Source organism: Poeciliopsis prolifica, unplaced genomic scaffold (genome assembly GCF_027474105.1).
Source record: "Poeciliopsis prolifica strain line A6 unplaced genomic scaffold, Auburn_PproV2 SCAFFOLD027, whole genome shotgun sequence".
NCBI lineage: Eukaryota > Metazoa > Chordata > Actinopteri > Cyprinodontiformes > Poeciliidae > Poeciliopsis > Poeciliopsis prolifica.
In genome coordinates, this window is record NW_026562402.1 from 6,506,198 (window position 1) to 6,530,078 (window position 23,881).

General features: G+C 39.7%; 1 protein-coding gene across 1 annotated transcript in view; it reads right to left on the reverse strand.

Moving 5' to 3' along the window:
• Positions 1 to 23,881, reverse strand: part of bsna (bassoon presynaptic cytomatrix protein a) — an 88,101-nt gene that overhangs the window by 47,173 nt on the left and 17,047 nt on the right. Inside the window, exon 2 of the mRNA XM_055048352.1 lies at positions 18,097 to 19,443. Coding sequence (XP_054904327.1) covers positions 18,097 to 19,443 — 1,347 coding nt within the window. The remainder of the gene's footprint in view (positions 1 to 18,096; positions 19,444 to 23,881) is intronic.

Below are 23,881 nucleotides of genomic sequence, written 5' to 3' on the forward strand. Positions count from 1 at the left end.
TATATTTAGTCTAAAATCATGACAGAATCCCTGTTTGCGTGCAATAAAAAGTTAAACCGAGGATTATTAAGACCGTCTTTATGTAACTAAGCCTTTCCTTCATCATGCAATTGTAGACAATACTTGTAAAAAGACTTTCACAAAGTGACCAAATTTGGATTTTATTTAAATGTCTGATAAATTAATGTAAAAATTGACAACAATCATTTAGCATTAACCATAAGTCAGTCAGAGGATCTGAGTTGATTTAGCATTTAATCACAATAAGTCACACAGAGGCCAATGGTGTCTGCTTTCATGTAGCACAGAAAAGCTGAAGCTGGTGGTGATGCGACAGAGATGAAAACTGAAACTCATCGTCTCGTTATTCAGTAAAATACTGACGGGTTGAGCATGGGACACTTAAAGAACAAAAACAGAAACGAATGTGACAAGTCGTCTCTTGTATAATCATTTGCAAACAGAAGCTGCTCTCTCTCTTGTGCATTTAATCTCTGCACAGAGTTGGGCGCAAATCATTTCATTCGTTTTTATCTCTGTGTTCCTGTTGACTAGATTAGTGTGAAATAGATGAGATAATGGGACAAAACGCACAGCAGATGAAGAGCCCAGAATGAACCCATTCACACATCAGACTTAAACACCCACAGCTATGTCCTGAAGGAATAATTCTGTATTAAAGGTACTTGAATTGACACATGAAATGAAATGAAGCGCCAGTTTCTTTGCCAGAACTCAATCTGGTGTAAAGATGGATCGGTATCCGGAGGCTTTCATTGGTCAATTGCAGAAATTTTCATTAATTTCTAAGATGCAATCTGATTGGTTGGAGTACTTAAGGTTTTATATATATATATATATATATATATATATATATATATATATATATATATATATATATATATATATATATATATATATATATATATATATATATATATATATATAGAGAGAGAGAGAGAGAGAGAGAGAGAGAGAGAGAGAGAGAGAGAGAGAGAGAGAGAGAGAGACTAAATCTATTTACTGTATCTTCCCTGGGGAATCACACAGAGAGAACATCTCTTCTTCTTTTCCTTTTTATTTTACTCAACATGAAACTGCTTTGTTGCGCTTCATTTTCACACAGTGAGGGGCCTTTTTATAGTACAGTAATTTTACAACTGCCTTTTGGATTTACTCACATGAGCTTTGTCTAATATTAAAATCTGCTTTATGCCTTAAAGCATCAAAAAGTGGAGCAGCAGAATAAATCTTTAAAGGAGCACAAGGTTGGTTGTTTTTTTTTTAGGTTTTTTTGACATGTGGAGAAGAACCATGTTTATGTTTGTCAAAACAAAAAACCTTAGCTCAACATTTAATCTAGTTTGAAATAATAATGTTTGTCTTCTGCAGGCAGATAGTGTTATGATACATCATTAGCAATATTTAAATGCATGTTTGTCTGTTCCGGGTAAGAAGTGAAGTCATTGAAAAGTCAAGTCCACACATAACAATCCACAAGAAATATGAGTTGGAGGTGAGCGTGTGAAAGCTGAACAAAAGGACCAGTATATAAATGAGCAGTTCTTCTTCTACTTGCACTTTTTGTCTTATCACTTGAAGTCTCCTTATTTTTATTCCACTACAAAACTGTTTATGGTTTGGGTATAAGTGTGATTTTGACCAGGTGCTTTTTCACAATTAAATGGCCCAATAGGTTTGAATTATTGTTTGGGGGAGAAATCAAAGCCAAAACTAATGAAAAAAAAAAAAAACAAAATTAACTGTGTAAAAGAAAAGAGTTGAGACTTAAACTTGTCAGTGTATCGGCTGTGAGCTGTCGCACAGAAAACAACCACTTGAGATATTAACAGGTAAGTTAAGTCAAAGTGCCTCTGAAAGAATAATTTAGAAAAGAGTCACATTTTGTTGTTTATTTTTTTAAATGCATGTGAGGGAATTTCATCTAGAAAGAAATTGTCAGGAAAAGCTGCCTGCAAAGCGTTTGAATGAAAAATGCAGCTAAATAGGATTTAAGCAGATGTCTTAACTACATTACAATAACAAGAAAATAAGCTCAGCAATGCTTCCACAATGTATCAATTAAGTGTTAATTATAATTGGCTCAGGTAACAATTAAATTGAAAACATCTCTTGAAGTCTGTTTCTTTAAGAACATGGTGATAGATATCCCTGCTGCTCAGCAGAGGAGTTATTGTACTTCAGCACCATGGACAGGGGCAACATCAAGCTGCAATGACCACAACCAGCCAGCAGAGGCGCAGGAAGCTCATGAGAATGCAGCCCAGAATAATACTTGCAAAGTTACATTTCGCTGAGCAGACGAAAAAAGGATTGGGTGTGTCTGAGTTGTTTAGTATTTCAAAATCTTCAAAAGCATGAGAGAAAAGTGAAAGAAAGGAAGGAAAAGAGCCACGATGAAGAGGAACAGGAAGAGGGAGGGGAAGACAGAGAGCAGGAGCAGCAGGATGCAAACCACTGGGCTGCTGGTTGGAGCTGGATTTTTCTAGTTCACATTCATGCAAACAACTTGAGTTCCTTTGCCCTCAGAGGACATTACAGTGAATCACAGACATTTCCTGGAAACCCTCATTACCCACATTACATTCATACCCACTGCAAGGCTTGGAACCAAAGCCGTTATTACAATTTGCAAAAGAGAACCAGGCCTTTGTGTAAACCAAAATGTAAAACTGCCCCATAAAAACTCAGAAAACACAAGTCACTTGCTCTCATGTTCCCTTTCCCTTCTGCTCTCATCCCCTCATGATACAATCCTAACCTCTGTGCTCATTTCTATCTCCTTTTCACTTTTCCCACTCTGCTTGCTTCCTGCTCACTCTCTCATGGTGCTTGTGAGGCGACAGCATTGTTTTAAATGCTGCAATAATGTGGGTGTATGAGCCTGTGCATGTGAACACATTCCTGTTTGGGTGCGCTTGCTTTGTTTGCCAGCTGGAATCGGCTTCTCCTTGCTCTCTGATTTTAAAGGCTCAACCGTTGTGGAGCTACAGTGTGCATCCAAGCTCACAATTAGACATGTTTACTCACTGAGTCTCGTTATGTGCTGTATAAGGACACAGCATGTAATCTCTCACTCTTTCCACGCCATCATTAGTCATTGTGTCTCTCACTGAGCTGAGCAGATGAACAGCGTGTTACTGACAGGGACAGTTCTACGCCAGAAGAACAGAACCGGTCTAAATAAAACCACGTATCGCCTGTTGTTTACCACATTCTTTTTAGTGCGTTAATGTATATTTATGCTGGTGATAGTTGATTCGCCGTGAGAAAAAAGGAGCGGCAGGCTCACAGGAGAGAGGAGTGGAAGATACACCCTGTTGAGATGCACTGAGTGGCTCCGTCCACATAGGAACCATCCACTAAGTAAACAGCAGCAGGGGGCTGCAAATAAAGTCAGAGGATCTCACTGGGTACTCCTCCTGGTTAAGTCCTCTGTTTCTCTGTCCGTCTCCCACGAGACGACTCGTCTCCAGCAGCACGGTGACCTCTGACAGAGTAGCTCGCTCTGTCAGATTTGCACTCCGCTTCACGGCTGACTCGTTACCGAAGTCGTTGCCTTGATTTCTCAGTTCTCTCGATCCGTCACATTCAATCCATTCGTTCTCATCTTTATTGGCGACATGTGGTGCTCTCTCTTAATCTCGATCATTACACTGACTTAAAGGTTGACGTGGACTCGTCTCTCTAGTACTTGACACTTAACCTAATCGTGAATGCAGTGTTTTGATTAGTGACAAGTCGTAAATCGCTATAATTTCTAGAAATAAAAGCCTGAAAACATCAGTTTGTGTGTAATTAACCAATATAATTTGTTTCCTTTAGTGAGCCAAGTTACTGAAACAAATGAACCAAAACTTAATTCACACCATACCTCTAAGTCTAACTAGTAAAGCAATACAGAACTGCAAAAAAAGTGAGGAGGACTGGGAAAAATGACTTGACATTATTGGTAAAACACACACAAACACACCCACACACACACACACACACAGTATGTGTGAGTGATGGACTGTTTACATTTGCATGCCCCCTTATCTCTGCCAGTGCCTGTGTGTGTCATGTCTTGGTGGCTTCTCTGTGTCAGCAGACCGAAGCCACACATATGGGCTTTGACAGCTGATTGACAGAAGGACCACCAACATTCGTCATGGCAAGCCAAGCTGACGGCGTCAGGCTGTGAGGGGGCGTTTACACACCGGCCAGAAGTTAGGAAGGGTTTTAACTTTTCACACAAATTTGCACAGAATCTCCAAAATGAATCAATAGTATAAAGAGATGTCCGTCTGTTGTGCAGTCGAAAGAACAAGAAATGCACTTTCTGGTTTAGCAAGAAGATTGAAGAATTGAAAGAAAATGCTTTAAGTTAGTTTATAGCCAAGTTTTATACACTTCAGCCAGTGACTAATGGGATAGTTCCAAATAAACATGATGGTAAAAACATGGGTGTCTCCCACTCTGTGCCTGCTGTCTTGTGGATAATGATATATGGAAGCAAATTAGACAAACTAAAACCTGAAAAATCTAAGAAATTTAATTGTTCAGTTTAATGTAACTGTTTCCGGTTTATTCAGCGCACATCAATGCTGTGGTTGCTTAATCCCATTTTTATTTTTATTTAGATGATAAAACATGATCTTTGGACAAATGCAACATGGTCTGTACATGTTTGGACAATTGGGGTTCTCATTACAAACCAGTTTTATAAAGCAATAAAAACATAAAATCTGTGAGAGAGGATGATAAAAGTGAACGGCCCTTTTTGTTCTGTTTTGATGCCCTTCACAGGTTAGAATGGACAAAAGTGACAAAGACTTTTTAAAACATCTATCCACATCTGACGTCAAAATATTTGACATGTATGCATTTTTATATTCTTTCTCATCTCAACTTTTTCACACGTTTTTATGTTGGTGATTCCTCAAAGGATAACATCTTTGAGGAAGAGGTACAGTATTTTTATTTTATTTTTTTCCATCAGGGGTTTTTATTCTTTCTATTCTTCCTTTATTTTTTTTTCATCAAAATATTTTTCCCAGACTTCTCCTGTCGCCTGCGCAGATTCATGTTTAAATGTCATGTTGCGTCTGTTTCGACGAGAATCAAGCGAGTAGAAAATCCAAAAATAGAACGACATGAATGAATGTCGGTGCAGAAGAGTGAAAGACAGGTGCCATTTATCTGCTCAGCTTCTCTGTTCAGACACATAGTGAGAAAATTTGAACCAAAAAAAAAAAAAAAACAACAACAGAAAAGCGTGAATCAATGTTCTGTCAGTCTGTCACAATCTCAGGTTTTATTTCTACTTCCCATTCCCACGCACACTCAAACACACCAACTGGGAGTTTCAGAAAATCTCTAGCGGAACAAGAAACGGTATTATGAAGGACGGGAAGCAAAAGAAAGATGGAAGATGAAAGAGAAAAGACGTTTGAATATGATGTGCGTCTGAGTCATTCACTCTTTTAACTCAATAATCAAGGTGAGTCATGTCTGTGTGCAGTGGGTTTCCTTTCACATCAGATGTGATTCTCTTTCCTTATTTTATGGTGCAAAGCATAATGTAGGCTGCTGTAAAAGCTCCATTTTTACACCCAATCAAACACACGCTCACAGGCACATCTTCCAGCTAATGAGTCATTTTTCTTTATTTAGATAAAATAAATGTATGAGAAACATGTAAAAAAAAAAAAAGGAACAGGAACGTTTTTTACTTTGAAAGGAAGACATCAGAAACCCAGGAGAAAAATGAGAATTTACAGACCATTTTTTAATTTGTTTTTTTTCTGCCCACATATCCACACAATATTTTGGGATTTTGCCAATTTCTCCCAGCTTTTATTCAACTGCAGTTGAATGAAAAGGCCCAGAAAGTCAGACATTCTACCTTTTTATCTATACGACACAGATCTAAGTGCAACAACCCGAAGCAACTGACTCATGTCTCTTTAAAGAGACTTTTACTTACTTCAAGTGATCAAAGATGTGCAGAAGCCATAATCCTGTAAATATCATAATCTTAGACTTGCAGGGGGAAATTCTGTGCTGCAAACGGGTGAATTTGGGAGAAGCGTCCGCATGCAAACCATCACAATTTCTGGCCTATTTGAAAGCACGTACATTTTTGAGACATTACTTGGTTTCTGCTTTCCTTTGGCTATAAAAATCCATCTCTTTATGACAATTCACTGCTGTAAGATGAATTGTCATAAAAAAGCATCTTTTTTATCAACAGTGCACAATAATATTTCACTTAATATCATTTGCACCTTCAGACTTTTTCTGTATGAAACCTCATTCATTCTGTGATGCATTAAAATGGCAAAACAGATACTTTTCTTTCAAATCTGCCACTACTGTTGTCTATAAAGACCTTTTTTTGCTACCATTGTTCAGTTTGGCTTATAAGCAGCTCAAGTGTGTGAAACATACTGAATGACTTAAATCAGTGCCTTTCATGTCTTCTAAACTTCCACTTTTAATCATTTTGAATGACTCATTTAACTCAATTACTGGATATATAAAAAACATCTTTCACCCATCAAATTGATGGGTGAAAGATGGATGAAAATACACTCCACACAGCATTAACCCAACTCATTAAACAATCACAGTTGCGCTAAGTTTAGCAGACATGCTGGAAACAGAGAACTTCCTTTTGCGTCATCTGTGACTCGGAGGGCTCTGAGAAAATGTCAGCATGTGACACCGACAGACTGAGAACAGAGGAAAACAGCCAGACAAAGACTTGTCTTAGAGCCGTCAACATCGTGGCAAAGTTTCTATATTTATTCTTTTTTTTTCATTTTATACGTTTTCATGCTCAGAGACAGAGCTGGAGCTCAGCATGGGGCTTTTAAACGTGGACAAATCCTTGCACGTCTTAATGCATCCATATCCAACTGTAGATCTAAAATCTAATTTAGGTCTATGTATAGTCTCAGTTTTGATATTAGGCCTGTTGATTAGTGGGACACAGTGGTATGACATGGTTATCAAGGAGAAGGTCAAATATATGTTTGAGTGAAGTTTTATGGAGAATGAACCTGAATTTCTTCCAACAGAAATTCATTCTGTAAACGATCGCCTCTTATTTAGATAGTTAGGGAATGCCCTTCCTCTACCCCACTTCGACTTCCGACTTGCTCGGAGTCATGTTGCGTTTCAGTGGGAGCGTCTTGCTGGAACGTGTGAGCGGGCCCTTTAATCAGCCGCGGAGCCCAGGGAGGAAGCAGCACTCCTCACTGACCCATTTAAAGGCGGCATGGTGGAGAGAACCGAAAGTAGGACAGAAGAAAGGCAAACCTGTCAGTACGCAGTCGAACACACAGATAAAACACGCATGCTTCATCAACTCGCTGGAGACTGGCTGCTTCTTTGCCCGAGATGATTATATTGATTTGTCTCCTTCTCCTCACGTTTGGTTCTTCATATGAACCATGCTGTGCACTATCGCATGCTAGAGATTGGAAACTAGTTCCATTTCTTCTGTCCGTCTGTTCCTGCTGTGGATCTGGAAGAGGTGCTGCTTGACAGCCACCATGGAGGCAGTTCAGCTTTCTCAAAAAACCCACATCACTACCTCTGTCAGCAGGGGTCTCTAATAATGGCAGGCAAACGGGAAATAAATAGCTTCACACACAAGTTTGTGACCAACATATTCTATCATTCATCTCCAATATGATGCTCAATAAGAAGACCAAATGCACCGTGTCTTAATCTCCAGATAAGTATTTGCCCACTTCAGTGAATTTTTTATAAGACTTCTGTGGATTGTGGAGAACATCTCCAGAAAACTCACAACTATTTATAGAGAATGACCTCACCTGTACTCCTGAAAAATTCAGCAAGGTGCATGTCGAAATGCTGCGTTTCCCTTCGAACCTCCTCAGTTGCCCCACTGTGGCTGCAAAGAGGGAGCAAGCTCACCGTCCTCATCCTCACACTCCTTGTCTCATGTTATTGCTTATTTCCCTACATCTATCGTTCTGTTTAAACCATTCGTTTTCTGACAGCCCTTCATTAAAGCCACAAACAGAGATGCATTAAAATAGTTATTTTATGGTATTTTCAACTTTGAAGGATTCACCATGTGTGTTTAAAACAAGAAATAACTAGAATCTAAGAAAATGTTTAATAAAATTCAGACAAAAGTAGTCCTGAACATAGAATACCTTGAAAGCCCATCTGTCAGCTCAGCTGAGAGCTTTGAATAGTATTGAAACAATACATTGGCTCATGGCACACTCGCACATCATGACGCGGCACGGTTCCTCCAGACTTTAGTCTCAGACCCAACTCCTGTTCCAAGTCAGAAAATGTTTTATGTCACCTCATTGCATGATTCCCTTTTATTCTTTATGCACTTTTAATGTTTTTTTTTCTTGCAGTAATTGCCGAAAATCTCCGAAAAATAGTATCTTATTTTGTTCCCAAGTCTCATCACAGGCAGAGTTTAGTCACTTCAGCCTTACCCAGACTTCAGTATTCAAGTTATGTGTGTAATTTATAGCAGGCCTCTGGTTGCAACAGAGGGCTGTATGTTTACCAGCGCAGTTTGAGAGGAAAGGACTTTTGAGGTTCTTAAGAAAAATGAATAAAAAAGCTACAACGCCTGAGCCGTAACTCAGAGAAAGAAACAAAAGGCACAAACATGTAGAAAAAAACCGAGAGAATGTAGAAAATGAGATGAAGACAATTGAGAGACGGCGTCACTGGATACATCTCTAGTGAAGATGAGATTTGTTCTTGGTTGGTTGGAAAGGTAGAAGGTCGAAAGGGAAAGGCAACAAAGACTCACAAGAGAAGTGAGAAAGAATTAGAAAGAGAACAGATTCATACCATGAACCCGAGCACTCGCTATTCATCCTCCACAGGTATTTAAAGAGTTGACTGTGACTCAAGATTGCATGCAAAGCCAGGAGCAGACGTCACAAAAAGTGGAGCGGAAGAAAACGCATACACAGCAGGTTTCAGAGTCTTAAGACCCAAAGCTTCACAGCACAGTTACTGCAACTTTTCTTAGCTTAAACACTTGCTGGCATAATTTACATAAGCAAGGCTACTTTAGGCTTCAGTGATGGATCTGGTTAGATGTAACATAGGGAGAGTTTCGTCTGTTTACTGTTCGATAAAATGTTGTGTTTCCACTACTTGTTCTATAAAAATGACAATTTAAATGTGATGTTTCCATTATGTCTGAACAATGAGTCTGTCATAATAACAACCTTCCAACGTATTTTTGCTTCACCCTCTGATGTCCCAAAGTGTCAGCAGTCAGAGATAAGAAACTGAACATCACAACGGCAGCAGAGTTTATGGGCACAAGCAGAAAACATTCTGTTTGTTCTTGTGTCATCCTGGCATGAATAAATTTAAATCATCATTTGAACCCTTCCAAAACTAGCACATCTAACGGAGGGAGAGGATAACAATGGTGACAGGTTCAGGCAAGCAAATGGCCTCATTTTGCATACAAGTTTACAAAGCAAGATAAGGCAGCAACACATACAGAAAAAGTTGGTTGTCTAAATGCATAATGCATGATTTAAAAAAAAAAAGAAAGAGGAGTGAGTGGGGTTTTGCTGAATAAGTTAAGAGTTCTGACAGAATAAGCGATGAGGGCAACGAGAGATTAAAAACGGGAGGCTCAAAGTGGACATGGCTTCCTGCACAGCAGAAAATCTTACAAGGAGCTGAGCAACAGAAACGTTGTTGAAACTGCAGACTTTGAGACTCTATGTATAGAAGGACCCTGTTTAGAAAGGTGGAGGTTTTAAAGCCACATGGAGAAATGTGAGGGATCAGAAGAAAAAGCAGATTTGATTGGATGGAAGGAACAGATGGAGAAGTTTAGGCTGGAGAGGAGGAGGAGAGCAGGGCATGGTGAGCTGTTGTATTATTAATTGTGTTGGGATGTCACGAGGTGCAGCAGCGATGCATCTGTCCATTTGGAGTTCTTGTTGTTCCTTCAGCTGCTGCTCGCGTCCTTTATTTTTAAACTTCTCCCTAAATATGGAAACATGTCTTTTTCCATCCTTGTTTGATTTGTTTCAACCTCATGCTAGTTTGAAACTCGAACTTTTAAGATCAAAAATCCTTTCAATGCTTTTTACCGACTGTCCATATTGGAGACGTTTGTGGATGAGCTGCAGTCATATCGTCAACTCATATCGTTGGCGATATGAGTGTAATCAGATTTTGGACCATTTAGACTCACAAACACCCAAAAGAAAAGTTAACTTTGGTAGCCAATGATTTTAACCTGTAACCAAATGGAATTAGAATGCTGAACCACATTCAGTCAATTAGTACACAACTCGAGATGAGTCTCATTTCTCAGATTAAATGTACCTTTTGAGAATAATATTCATTGAAGCCACAATTTTGTTTTTAAAAATTGTTATACGATGTTAGTATGTATGATGTGGTTTTAATTTTTGAGGCCTTTTCAGAACAGCTATTCTTTTCTTCTGATTTCAGGTTACACACAGTTGAACTTTCATGCTCCAGTGACCTGTTTAGGCCATCGGCTAAGTAGACTTTTATTTTTGGGATATTTTTGGGTAAGGAGGGCTGAAAACAAAATGCACTAAACTGTTCAGATTTTGCTTGACACACACTGTGCAGAAACACCCAATCACTGTGGATAACCCCGTGTCATTTTTGTTGGTCTATGATGTAAAAACCATAAAATTCACTGAAGAATGAATGAAAGACATGGAAAGAAGAAAGAAAGCAAACTTAAACTTAAAACATTAAAATTAACAAAAGAAGGAAAAGCCTGAATCCCTTTTTCCTAAATGGTGACATCTTAGAGTGAGTTATATGTGAAACAGAAAAGTTTAGTGAAAAAATAAATAAACTACAAAAAAAAAACTGCAATAATATTGAATTTAAATGAATAAAAAAGTTAACTTCAGTAACTTCAGAGGCCATAACAGTGAACGAGTCGTGCAATCATATGCAGGGCGGTGACTCATCTCTGCTGGATTATACAGAACCTAACAGCTTGTTGTTCAACCTTTGCTGACATACGGCTCTGGAGAGAAAACGAGGTTGTAACATTTATAAAACCTAAATATGCTCATTAGAATAAAGACGTAAAATTTGCATCTGTTCCAAACAAAATTGAAGTTTTTATTTTTATTTCTTTGCTTATTTATTTTTGTGCAAAAAAAGTGCACAAGTGAAATCCAATATAAAACCTTCAGCAGACATGCATGGAACAGACTTGTATAAAACACACACAGATGTGTGGTTCAGGCACGATGTGACAGCTGCTCCTTTCTCTCTGTACTATTTTCAGATGCTGACCAGCGATTCTGCTGAACCGGCCGTGTAAACCGTAGTGACGCGCAGAAACACACACTGTGCAGAAACACACACTGTGCAGAAACACACAGTGTGCAGAAACACACACTGTGCAGAAACACACACTCACCCAAACACACACTTGCCAAGTGAATTACATACATTTTGCTCACACATGAAACATTACAACACCCTTTACAAAGTCAAGTCACCTATAATTACACACACATGCTGGCTGATTGGTTGAGAAACCATGGGGAGGGGCGCAGCATAGGGGGGGAAAGTTATGACGATTCTAAGGGCCTCTGATTGACAGGGGGGCCTTCCACAATTTATTTATTTTTTTTGTGTTCATAGAAATTAAAATAAATAAATTGGGACTCAATTACAAAATTCATCATATTGTATTTTTGAAGATTGTCCTTTTGGTGGCGCCTCTGCCCGTGGGAGGAGGATTATTGGGACTTGGACTTCAGAGGCTGACAGTGTGTGTTTGTTTGGTAATCAGTGTCTGTGGGAGATATTTGTTCTGTGATCGCGCGTTCCTGAATAAGACTTGGTCACCATATTCCAGAGTCACTCATTAGCTTTTAATTGCTTGGTGTTGACTGCATGTCAAGCAGTTCATGGCGCGTTATGCAGCTTCTGCCTTCTGTTGAAGTTTCTTTAATGCCGTTTCATCGCTCCATTACCTCGTTGCTTATGGAGAATCTATTTTCTGCTCATCAGTTTGCAGATTGCTTCTCTAATTTTACACATTGCGCAGAGGAGATGCTGAGTGCAGATAATAGAGGATGGTGACTGAAAACGTGGAAAAATTAGCTAAACCATTGATCTACTCTTGCAGACATAATGCCTACAGGACATCAAATATTAAATCAACTTTTGTCCACAACAGACCAAAAAGGTGTTTAACTAGATAATTGTCTGCTTGATTCGGTCACAGAGAGCTAAATGCATAAAGATGAAAAGGAATGACAGCTGTAGTTTGTAAAAAAGAAAAAGTGAATACCTGAACATGCAGCTAGGGGTTTTAAATGAGTTCCTACGTGATTTCAGAGTAAGCAGAGAACATGTTCCACTGATTCAGCATTTAAACATGACTCAGAACAACAAACAGTTTACTCGGATTAATCAGCTTGTTTTAATGCAAAGTAGTAGCTGCCCCCGGTGGACATTACACACACACACACACACACACGCACACACACACACACACACACACACACACACACACACACACACACACACACACACACACCCACACACACACACACACACACACACACACACACACACACTGACATTCACATCAAGAACACAATGTGGCCCTACGCAGAATTACCACGAAGCAGAATGATTGTCCAAACCACATGCACCCTGCGTATTAACTTTCACAGTCAATAATCCCTTCAGGTGCAGTTAAACACTAATAAATGCACACTCTGGTGCAGAGACACAGGCAGGTGGCCTAGATGCACTTATACTAATAATTGTTCTGACAGCTGCAAAGGCCTGAATGACAGACTAACCAGAGGAATAACCTCATTCACCAACATCTGCTTTATGGAGCAACTGTAGTTCAGAAGCACAAACCCATCAGTGTTTGTGTTTGTGTCATCAGAAAGAAGTGTTTTTTTTTTTTGTTTTGTTGTTTCATATTGGGGTAAGATTAAATATTTGACCACAGACTGAAGCTGAACATTCTTCAGTCAGCTTCATTCTTAATTTCTATTTATAAAACTTTCGAGACCCGAGGAGTATCAATAACCTCAGTGAGGCCATGTTTATGACACCGGAGTTTTTCAGGAGCTCCATTGTTTCTTCAGCACTCTTCCTCAGACAGCAGAACAAAAACTGAGCAGAACATTTTGATCTGTTCAAGCAGACGGTGAGGCGAAAGACTCACCTGCTGTAAAATTGACAAACTTAGTTTAGGTGAATTAGTGTTTAGTAAACAGTGATGGAAAGATTGCCATTCTTTTTTAAACCAAAATAAAATGAAGACTTGACCAGCTTGGCGGTATGCAGTTTTTCCAAACTAAACGTTTGCCCTTTTCTATTCATTATTTGTTTTTTATATGTGCCAAAAATTGCAGAGTAACTATATCTGCTTGTGGCTGAATTTGGTTTTACCTTCAAACAGGATGTTTTTTGTATTTGTTTGCTCAAGTGTGGTGACCAGATCATTTCCACAATGAAGCTAAAAGTGGGCCAGATGTGATTAACAAACCAGTCCACATGTCTGTCTTCTGATCCATGTCTCTTTATGTTATGGCTCAACTTTTTCTATCTTACAGTGCATGAATAAATGAAGCCGCATATTATATGAAATGATTTGGCTGCTGTTTAAAAAATATCAAATACAGCCCTCTGCAAATGTATCCATAAGCCAATGTGTCATAATCTACTGGTGCTGGTGTTTGGTTTTCATTTGTGTTTGCGTTCTGACTTCCTGATTATTGTCCTTTTTTGTTTTCTCAAAACATTTCTGTTTTGGCTGGTTTTCAATGTTCTTAACTGGTTCTTTCCATTATGCTATGCACTCTCATGTCACCTCATATCTTCTGAATTGTCCCTGTTATGAATAAAGTACTATCTTATTTGAACATACTTTAGTGCTTATAAAATGAAAATAATATGCATTTGTTGAGGTCTACTTGTACGAGGTCTGTGTAAAGGCACTTTACATGTCAGAGGTGTGAATTAGGTGTGCAACTGTGAGCTAAATAAAGATGTGCAGATATAATAAGACGTCTTAGGAGTCACAACGGTTTTATTTTCGGCTCCTGCTTTAACATAGTTAAAAGGAATGCATTTGGAGTGGCTCTGTGAGATCATCTTTTTTTTTGTTTGCAGCTTTTCTTTCCACTCTTTGCTTCACTCTATTTTTTGATCCTCTTTCCCTCTACTGTTCCACTTACTGTCTTTTGTATGACTGTGTGAGAGAGTGCATCGGTGCCCATCTTCCCTCTGGACTCCAGTTTGCGCGTGATTCAGCTTGTCTGGTTTCCTCTCCGCTTTGGCTCTGTTCTCTTTCCATCTGTTTCCATCTCTGCTTCGCTTGTCATCCTTCTTTAATGTTACCTTTTTTTTATTCCTCTCTATGCTTCTGTAAACATATCTCTCTCTTTCTCTCTCCCTTAAGATGGTCTAGCTCTCCTGATTGTCCAACCTGTCAAGTTCTTCTTCCATTCTTTGATTTCTATTAGACTTTTTTTTGTTTCTTTACGAGTGTCTTCAGCTGTCACAGAGAAAGTCAATAATTATTATTCTGTATGTTCATGTTTGTCTGCTATAAACTACAAATCCAAATCTAATGAATCTTGAAAGCAAGAGGGAAAAAAACTCCTGCAGACAAAGCAGAAAACCTGTATGTGGAGTTACCAAGAATAACAAATAGTCAACATCTAATCTTAATCCTTCAACCTGTCTTGGGAGTTGGACGTGGTTGGCAGGGAATTACATCACAACCGAGTTGTAATCATTGTAATGGAAACTTGGAAAACCATCCATCTGCTTTTCAGTGCTCTCTTAATCCTTTCAACGTTGAGGGTGGTGTGTGGGTGTGTGTGTGAGTGTGTGTGGATGGGCATGTGTGTGTGTGTGTTGGGGTGAGAGGATGGAGGTGAAGGAGGGCGTAGCCATAACAGGCTGCCAGTCCATCACAGTGCAACAGAAATGCCATGAATGCACTCCCCTGAAGGTATCTCTAAATAAGCTAGCATGGTTTAGCTGACAGTGCTAACATCATGCAGCTGCCACTGTAAAACCAGATTTGGTTAGATTTTTCATTTCTATTCACTAGATAATCTGGACGAGAACTGAAATAGAATATAATTCAGGAACTGTCCACACTGGTGTTTGATTTTGCAACAACAAATCGTTTTCAATGTGGACAGAAGATCCATTTCAGAGTTCAGAATTCATTTTAAGATAAAAGCACCAGCATTTTCTTATTCTCTTCTTCAGAATCAAGATGTGTTAGTTGTTTCTTTTGCTTAACTCATAACTAAGAACTAAATAAGATCAACTATTTGGATCATTTCATAAGTTCAAATGTTCAAAAACATTTTTCACGAGTTTTAGATTGGCATTGGTACTTTTTTTATTATCTCATGTGTCTTTATATGTTGTTTTTCTTATTTTTTAAAAATATTCTAATCCAAGATTTTGATAATTAGTTTGCAAAAAATAATAAAACATTCTTTATTCTTGTATTTCATCTTGTTCATAATTTTTTTTTAACCTTTTTCATTCTGTGGCCAGCCAGGCAATCAGTAGCTTCTTTCAAAATGTTGTTGTATTTTAAAGTGGAGTTAATGTTGTGGCATTAAAGCTTCATTTTACTGTAACAGTCAGAATGTATATATAAATTTACTGTAAACAGAGTCAAGTATACCAAATGTTGGACAATTCCAATTTTGGTGTTTATGGTTTTATTCTTTTGACAAACAGAATTGAAGATGTGATGACATGTTCACGTTTTCATTCAAGCCATTCCGTGTTGTGTATTGAACGAAACTGGGTTTGGGATTTCACATTAAAAGATACTTCCTGTTTGCAAAATGCATTCTACGATCTTATTCAAACATTCACCTTGGGCTTCAAAATCCATGGCCGTTTTTAACATGATGAGAAACTATGGGAAATCATGTAGCAGAAAACACAACGCATTCTGGAGTCACAAAAACAACTTTCATACCTCATGACTTCCTAAAAATGAATATCACTGTTTGGACAGAAGTTTAACCTTTTGTGCCTTATTAAGGGGGCAACACTAAATGCTGAGTAATAATTATACGGTATGTGTTTTTCTTATTGCATAAAATCAGCTGCAAAGTACCAAGGCCACAATCTTGACCCACATTTACACACTCATCATCCCTTTAAGTCATGCCCTGAGTTTCAGAACTGCGACAGATTCTCTCGGTCTAAATAGCATTTTGAATAATTTTGCTCTTTATGTGTGTTTGCACGTGTGTATGTTAGTGTCCTTTACCAAGGCGGTTAAATTTAACCCATTATGTCAGAGTCCACCCAACGGCAATTCCTGCATCTTACACTATAAAAATACTAGCAACTGTACTTTATAGGGACCCTTAAGGCAAAAATAAATATAAGTCGTTTTAATTAGTTTGCTAGACTGACCCACTGACAAATCTGTGATGCTTTACATGTTTCACAGATCTTTCTTTTTCCGTCCACCCTGGGATTCAGGTTCAGGCTTTTTCCTAAGCAGACGATTCTTCTTTTCCATTTGTCTTCAGCCCTTCAGCTTTGTCCCTGGCAACACCCTAATACGCTATTCGTCTTCCTGTCTTTCATTTTCCAATGCTGTCTCTTCTCCTTTCCACTCCAAGACTGCATTTGGATCAATAAAGGGGAGGTGATGGAGCGCTGGACCTTTATACTACTTTCATTGTTCCATGAGCAGGAGCACTTTGGAGGGAACAAAGAAAATGTGGGTGGATAAGATGTCTGTGTTTTCTCACTACGCTTTTCTTGGAACGTTCATTCTTTCTTTACTAAAAATATGTTCACTGCCTTCTTCACGTCATGTCTGAAGTTTGGACATTTCTATATTCTTTTCTGAAGATTTGTCATTGTTTATTTTGAACTAGAAAAAAATCTGACTCAGTGTTGATTCTCTCTGACTATGTGGAAAGTTTGCGACAATATGAATGCAACACAACTACAAAGTAGAACCAAAAATATAACACTTATTCTTTATCCATACATTTGACTAAATATGCCTTGTAGAGAAAGATGTTTTTGCCAACTGAGGTTGTCTGCATGCTGGACAAGTTCACAAAAGGCAAATATGAAACAAATACAGAACAAAAACAACTATATACCAAAAAGCATTCCTGGTATATGGTTCTGGACCATAACCTTTTCAGAAAAGTGACAAAACGTACCATATCTGTTGGACTGGATCACACAGAGAAGACATTCCTCACAAGTATCGTGTCCAGATTAATTGGTGAAGCACAGTAGAACGGCAGCGACCAAATCTGAGATGAGATGGACTCCACATTGATTTTTTTTTTGGTAGAAGTGGTATAAAGACAGTTATTTATGGACTGAAATGCTTGCTGAGACTCTTTGGTTGTTGTAACATTCTTGCTTAATTTTCTTTCTAGCCATGTGTGCTTCACTAGTGAGGTAGTAAAACTATTTTAATTTTTTGCTAAAAGCTTAAAAGTGGTGACTTTGGGGAACCGCTCATCAACAAAGCATTTGTTTGTGATCCTTGCAAAAAAAAACTTGTCAGCATTTTGGTGTGAATAAAAATTATGCTAATCAAATATATTAGCAAGAAAATGTATCTCTTGATTAAATTACATTTATTTATTTAATGTAGAAGCTATTAAAAGAAAAAAACAATATTGTACATTTATGAAATGAGCTTCACTCCTTATAAATAGATTCAAATAACTCACATAGAGGGTGAAGGAATGAATGTGTAAAACATCAATCTAAAAAAATAGAATAAAGATCAGGGGAAATGCTCTTCAATAAGCCATACAGCACCGAGGAACAGAAGAAAATAGAACAGACCAGAACAAAAGGACAGATAAGAGGTTTGGGTCTTGTTGCATGTAAGTCCAACAGCAGAATGAGTAGCACGTTACAAACAATGTTACCTGTGTTGATTTGCCTGGGAAGACTTAAAGCGTCACGTTCTGATGTGACACTTTAATATCAGTGTATGTCAGTGTGTAGGAGATGAAGGCAGATGAAGGCGTCTCTTCTTACCTCTACTAGATGCGGCGTTGGGTTGAAGCCACACAGGTTGCACACTTGGCTTTGACATTGCGTACAGTTGTTGTAGTTGGGTGTGTCGGTGCTGCCGATGTTCAGCTCTGTTTTACAGAGAGGACATTTCACCTTGGGCTTCTCGGCCTCTGGAGCAGTCACGGGCGCCGACACTGGTTCCTGTTTCTGCAACACTTTCTGCTGGGGAGCAGGCATCTGCTGTCCTTGCTGCTCTTTTTGACGCTGTGTAAGTGGCTGCTGTGGCGGCGTTTGCTGTTTTTGGAGTCCAGCCGGCTGCTGTTGCTTTTGGGTTGGCCCTTGAGGTCCACCAATGGTGCCTCCTGTTGGACCGGGCGCATGGGGACCGCCCATTTGACTTGGTGCTTGAGGTCCCCCCAATTGGGTTGGCGGATATGGTCCACTTAAACCTCCTCCTTGACTTGTTGCCTGTGGACCCCCAATTTGGCCTGGAGCATGAGGACCCCCCATGCTGAAAGGCTTAGTGCTGCTGGTCCCTTGTTGTCTGTTCTCGGGAGTTGCATTGCTGAACACCACTTTACCTCGCGCAGGGCTCGACTGTGTTGAGGCTGTGGGTAGAGGGTCAACGTTGATCAGGGTACTAGCCTGATTGAGCAGCGATGCCCCAAAGCCAAACAGTTTGGTCAGACCATCCTGGGCAGGGGCCTGACTCTGAGGTCGGTGGGCAGGGGAAGATCCAGCGCTTCTCGTCTGGTCATGGGGACGTGTCACAGGTTGATGCATCGGAGAACCTCGACCTAAATCTGGCTGGGAGGGTGCCTTAGTTAACCCAGGCAGAGGTACAGCACCTGGGTGGGGAATTCGAGGACCTCCTTGTTGGCCAGGGCCACCTGTCGGACCTCCAGCACCTCCTTGAGGTCCAACACCTCTTTGGGAGTACGGGTCAGACCTCACGCCCTGTTGAGAGGGTGTTGTCTTAGACTGGGGGCCACCAAGGCCTGGATGTGTCTGAGTCTGCGTCTGGGGTCCTGGTTGTGAAGGAGGGTAAGGCTGAGGCTGGGTCTGGGGATACTGTTGGGACTGAGGATATGGCTGAGACTGGGAGTAGGGATTAGTTTGGCCATAAGGCTGGGAATGAGGTTGCTGTTGCTGCTGTTGCTGTTGAGTCGACTGACTCTGTGCCAGAGGTTTGGGCTGTGCAGCAGCAGCCGGCTGTGTTGGCTGTGGAATGGGCTGCTGTGGCTGGACGATGGGCTTGGCTTGGTGGGACGGAGAGTGAATTTGCTGTTGGCTCTTTGAGCGAGGTGTGGTCATATCAATGCCAAGAGCTCGCTGCATCTGACAATTCAGACATAGCCATTCCTGGACCTGCAGCCAGAAGACAAAATGATACAATGTTACATTAACTTCTAAAAGCCCCAATTTTCACCTTGGTCTTCGATCGTTTCGAAGGACACACAGCACATGCAGCTCACGTAACAGGTAATAGTTCTTATATACAGTTTGTGGTCAGGGTTAGAAAAACAGTAAGTGAGTCCAGCTGAAGATTTATTTCTGCGGCTGAAGTATTGAAACCACTTCTATGATTTATTGTTATTCCCTATTCAAGTTGATTGCCATTGATTCCTGCACCTTCCACGCTCTTGCTGATTTAGGCAGGATGTGCCTTATCATTTTGTGCGTACATCTAAACTTTAGGTGATGGAGAAAGGATACACGTGAAAGCAACAAAAAGACTGGAGTCACTCTCAATGTGCATTGACGAACATAGAGAAGAATTTTCAAAAATCAACCTTAAAGACAAGCTGAAGGAGATAAAGCAAACACAAATCAAAAGCAAGGATGAAAATCTTGCTGAGCTGAAGCTGCAACTCTTCATTTATGTCTGTTCTTACACATTGGTATCCACATCTAGAACCAGAATGACACACATACAGATGCATAAAGAGACACCCAAAGTCAAATTTTAAGAATACACAACAGCTCTTAGTGAACACCATGATAGCGTCACCCCTCGTCTTCCTGCCCTCTTCTCTTTCTTACCTTCCTTTCTTCAGATGAGAACTGATGATTCCCGGTGTCCGGACCTTGCCCTATCTAATTCATCCCGGTTTAGGAAATTACCCTGCTCCTGACTCCACAGTGTCAACCTGCTCGTGTCCTCGATCTGTCCTGTTGAAGCTACGCATCCACTGCAACACAACTGCCCCGAATACTGCTATTTTAGCTCCTCTGCAAAGCTAGTAAATCTCTGCACGTTTCATGTCTGGCTCCCATCCCCTTTTTTTCCCATAGTGCACTGCGGAAATGGACTGTATTACCCCGCCTGCCATCTAATAACCCACCCCCAAAATGAGCACCCAGACGTGCACAAATTGTCATTCTTGGCATGGGGCTACAGAAGACAAGCTGATTACTTCTGAAGGAAAATGCTTCCATCAGTCACTGTGCGCTCCCAGCCTGCTTTGCTGCATGGCATTCCTGCCTTGAAAGCATCACTGATCCCATTTTCTGTAAACTCAGCGGCTACATCCATTGCTACAGCCCGACATCCCGCTTTCCTGTTTAACATATTCTCTCTGTAGCTGTCCCTCCTGCAATCCTTCCCAATCAACCCCTTGTTTGCCCCCCTTCTTCAGATCCCTGTTTCTCGTTGCCTTCCTTGTTTAGGCATTTTATTTTCTGCCCGGACTCAAATGAGGTTGAAAATGTAGGTCTTAGCATCTTTAATGGCTTCAGTGGAAGGATGTTTGGAAGCAGCGATTGCCATGGAGGTTCTTCCTGTGTCGTTCCACCATAATTTAATCTGGTGAAGATGGCAAGAAGGGGATGGAGAGAAGTAGACAGTGAGAAAAAAAAACATAAAAGAAAAGAGGGAGGAGGGGCAAAGGGGGTTTAATGAGGGTTTAATGAGTCCCTCTCTTCCCTTCTGCTTTATAAACCTCATCACAAGAGACACTTGAAGAAGTGAGGGAAATACTGAGTGATGGGAAGAGGGATGGAGATGGAGAGAGCAAACAGCAGAGGGAAAAGAGTCAGCAGTTTTTAAATCCAAGCAACTCCTCACTTCTCAACGCATTAGGCTTAATCAACTGCACAGTGGTGCAGAATACCCGCTTTTGCTTATGTGGATAAAGCTGGTGATTTGCTACATATCCGATTGCTCTTTGTGACAGGTGGAAAATTCAAAAGGGTCATTAGCGTCGACATGACTGAAATGATCCCTGGGCAATTTTTGCATATTTTCCTGCTTAAAAACAATGAAATCAAATGGGGTTCATTATGTTTCATTATGTTCAAGTAATATCCATGAGACTGAGCAGAATTGTTTTGATTTGATCAAGAGTCAAAATGTGTCATATTTCTAAACAATCAACACGTGGGAATGGCAAAACCTAGAAACAATGCACAATTCAATTTAATTCTAAGTTATAGAAGAGTTTTCTGGAAAAAAATGTTTAGTTAAATTGTCTATGAAAGTAATGTTCCTTGACTATTTCTCATTGTAATATGTTTTTCTGCTATAAATTTATTTGTCATGTAAATATTTAAAGTCAGACCAACCTGTCACGATGTTACGAGTAAAAAGCAGATTTCAGATGAAAAACTGTTTTAAAAAGCTACAGAGGCCTAAACATAGTCAATCCAGTCCTGAGTATCACCTCGTCTCTACAGTGCAGAAGGTTCTTTACTAGAGCCTGTATGATTGTGTCTGATTGGGTGAAGCAGGAGAAAAGGTCTAATGCTTTGGCCTGTGTCTTGCGTTGTTTTGGTCTTTCTGATGCCAAAACCACACAAAAGTCATCTCTGACAGTCACCAAAAAAAAAAAAAGAAAAAAAGAAAAACCCGAATCAGCAAATCCATCTCGGAATGGGTCAAAAGCCTTTTGAGAAGCCTAGTCAAAGTCTGGAGTCAAATCACACCGAGATGCTGTGGTCAGACCTAAACCTGTGGCTGAGTTAAAACAGTTCTGTCAGTGAAAATTCATCAGCAGCACGAAAAGCAAATACAAATAGTCAAATTGACCTGGATGCTTATGATCAGTTATCGCAAACAACTCATGTTAATTGTTACGTATTTCACATAAACTCCATGTTGGACCAGATAGCTGTTTTCTGCCAATACATGTAAATTTTATTTATAAAAAAAATCAATTTTGCATGTCCCAGGGTTATAGAAGAAATCTGTTAGAGGGCAACATGTTTTGCATAGTTTCAGAAAAGTAAACTTATATATAACGGTTTAAACTCTTGAATATAACTACGAAATGATTTTTTTTTCAGGCATGAAATGAAAGAAGAGGAGAAAAGTGTCACTATTTAGGCGGTGGAGTGAATTGACCTGGAGCGCTACAAGTTACCAAATGACCTCACAGCTTGTCATTACATTCTGCAGGAGGTCTGTTCATGACCTGTCAAGGAAAATAAGGTCCACCGAGCAGGAATGTCTAAATCGTTGCTAAAGTATTCCTTTGAGAATCAGTGGCACAAGCGTTTCTATAAAGTTAAATGCCTCAAGTCAAATGAAAACCTGTTAGAGAGACAAAACGCGTTTGGTATCCAAAGTAAACAGTCCAGTCTGGTTCCAATTCCACTTGAAGGATCTCTGCCACCTGGATTATGGAGAATCCACATGAAAGGTTAAGAAGAAATCCCACTGCCAGCTCTGCAGGGCTTAAAAGTTGATTCACTGAAATGTGTAGGAAGCTGTCTTTTCTCCAGCTGACTTTGCATTCTGATTTTTTTATGGTTTAATGATGATGGATGTGTCAATTTTCATCCAACCACTTACCAAAGTTATGTGGTTGGAAATTTTCCATAGTGACTGAGATTAATAATACAGAAAGCAGCAGAATTATCTCTAATTTCCACAGACGTATAGAGGACACGTGCTGAGCTACATTGGAGTTGCAGAAATAATAAAATATTTCCAAAACCCCCAGATTAATATTCTGGGGCAGGTTTAAGTTTCTAATACTGTATGGAGGCATATGAGCATTATATGTTGGTTTATGAAGGTAAATCTTTAATATCATAATTTTATGTTTACTCCCAGAAACTCCCATCTTCAGTTTCCAACTTTTAAAATTTTCTGAATTTTAGAAGACAGGTTTTGATTTGATTAATCACACAACTAGAATACTGAGACAGTCACAGAAAAGGAGCAAAAACAAACATAATTAAATTAAATTAAATTTACAGTGAGCTCAAACGGTACAAAAAAAAAGCTTTAAGCCATTACTTTTTTATAAATCACTTTCACAGATAAAGTGTCAGAAAATGTCAAAAAAATGTAAAATAAATAAATCCTACAATGTAAGAATGTCCTTCAATCAGTTATTCAAGTCAGTCGACATTTCTGCATATTTCAAAGGTTGTGGGCCGACACTCAATGTTGCTCCTGTTCTCTGCTGCACCGCAAGTTCATTTCCTGAGTGAAATAATTCAAATGTGTGGCTCCCGTGTCACATTTTCTCAAACACTTTAATCAAATAAACGAACAACAAATAACTTGTCAGAGCGCATATAACAGTCAGCTGCAGGTTTCAGATGACGCGCCTCATCAATCAGAGCAAACACTGAGTGGTTGGTCCGGTTCAGAAAGCACTCACTCGTCGCCTCTCTGAAGTGCACTTGAACCCAGCCTGCAGGGATCTTGGCGTTTTCTGTTTATAGTCGCATCCGGACTGACAGCTGCTCGGCCAAACGACAGCCAGGTCCAGAGGCAGCAGCGGGTGGCGTGATGCTTATTATCCATTAATTAGTTACCCTCTTCTGGCTGCATTTGACTACAGTGTAATAAACA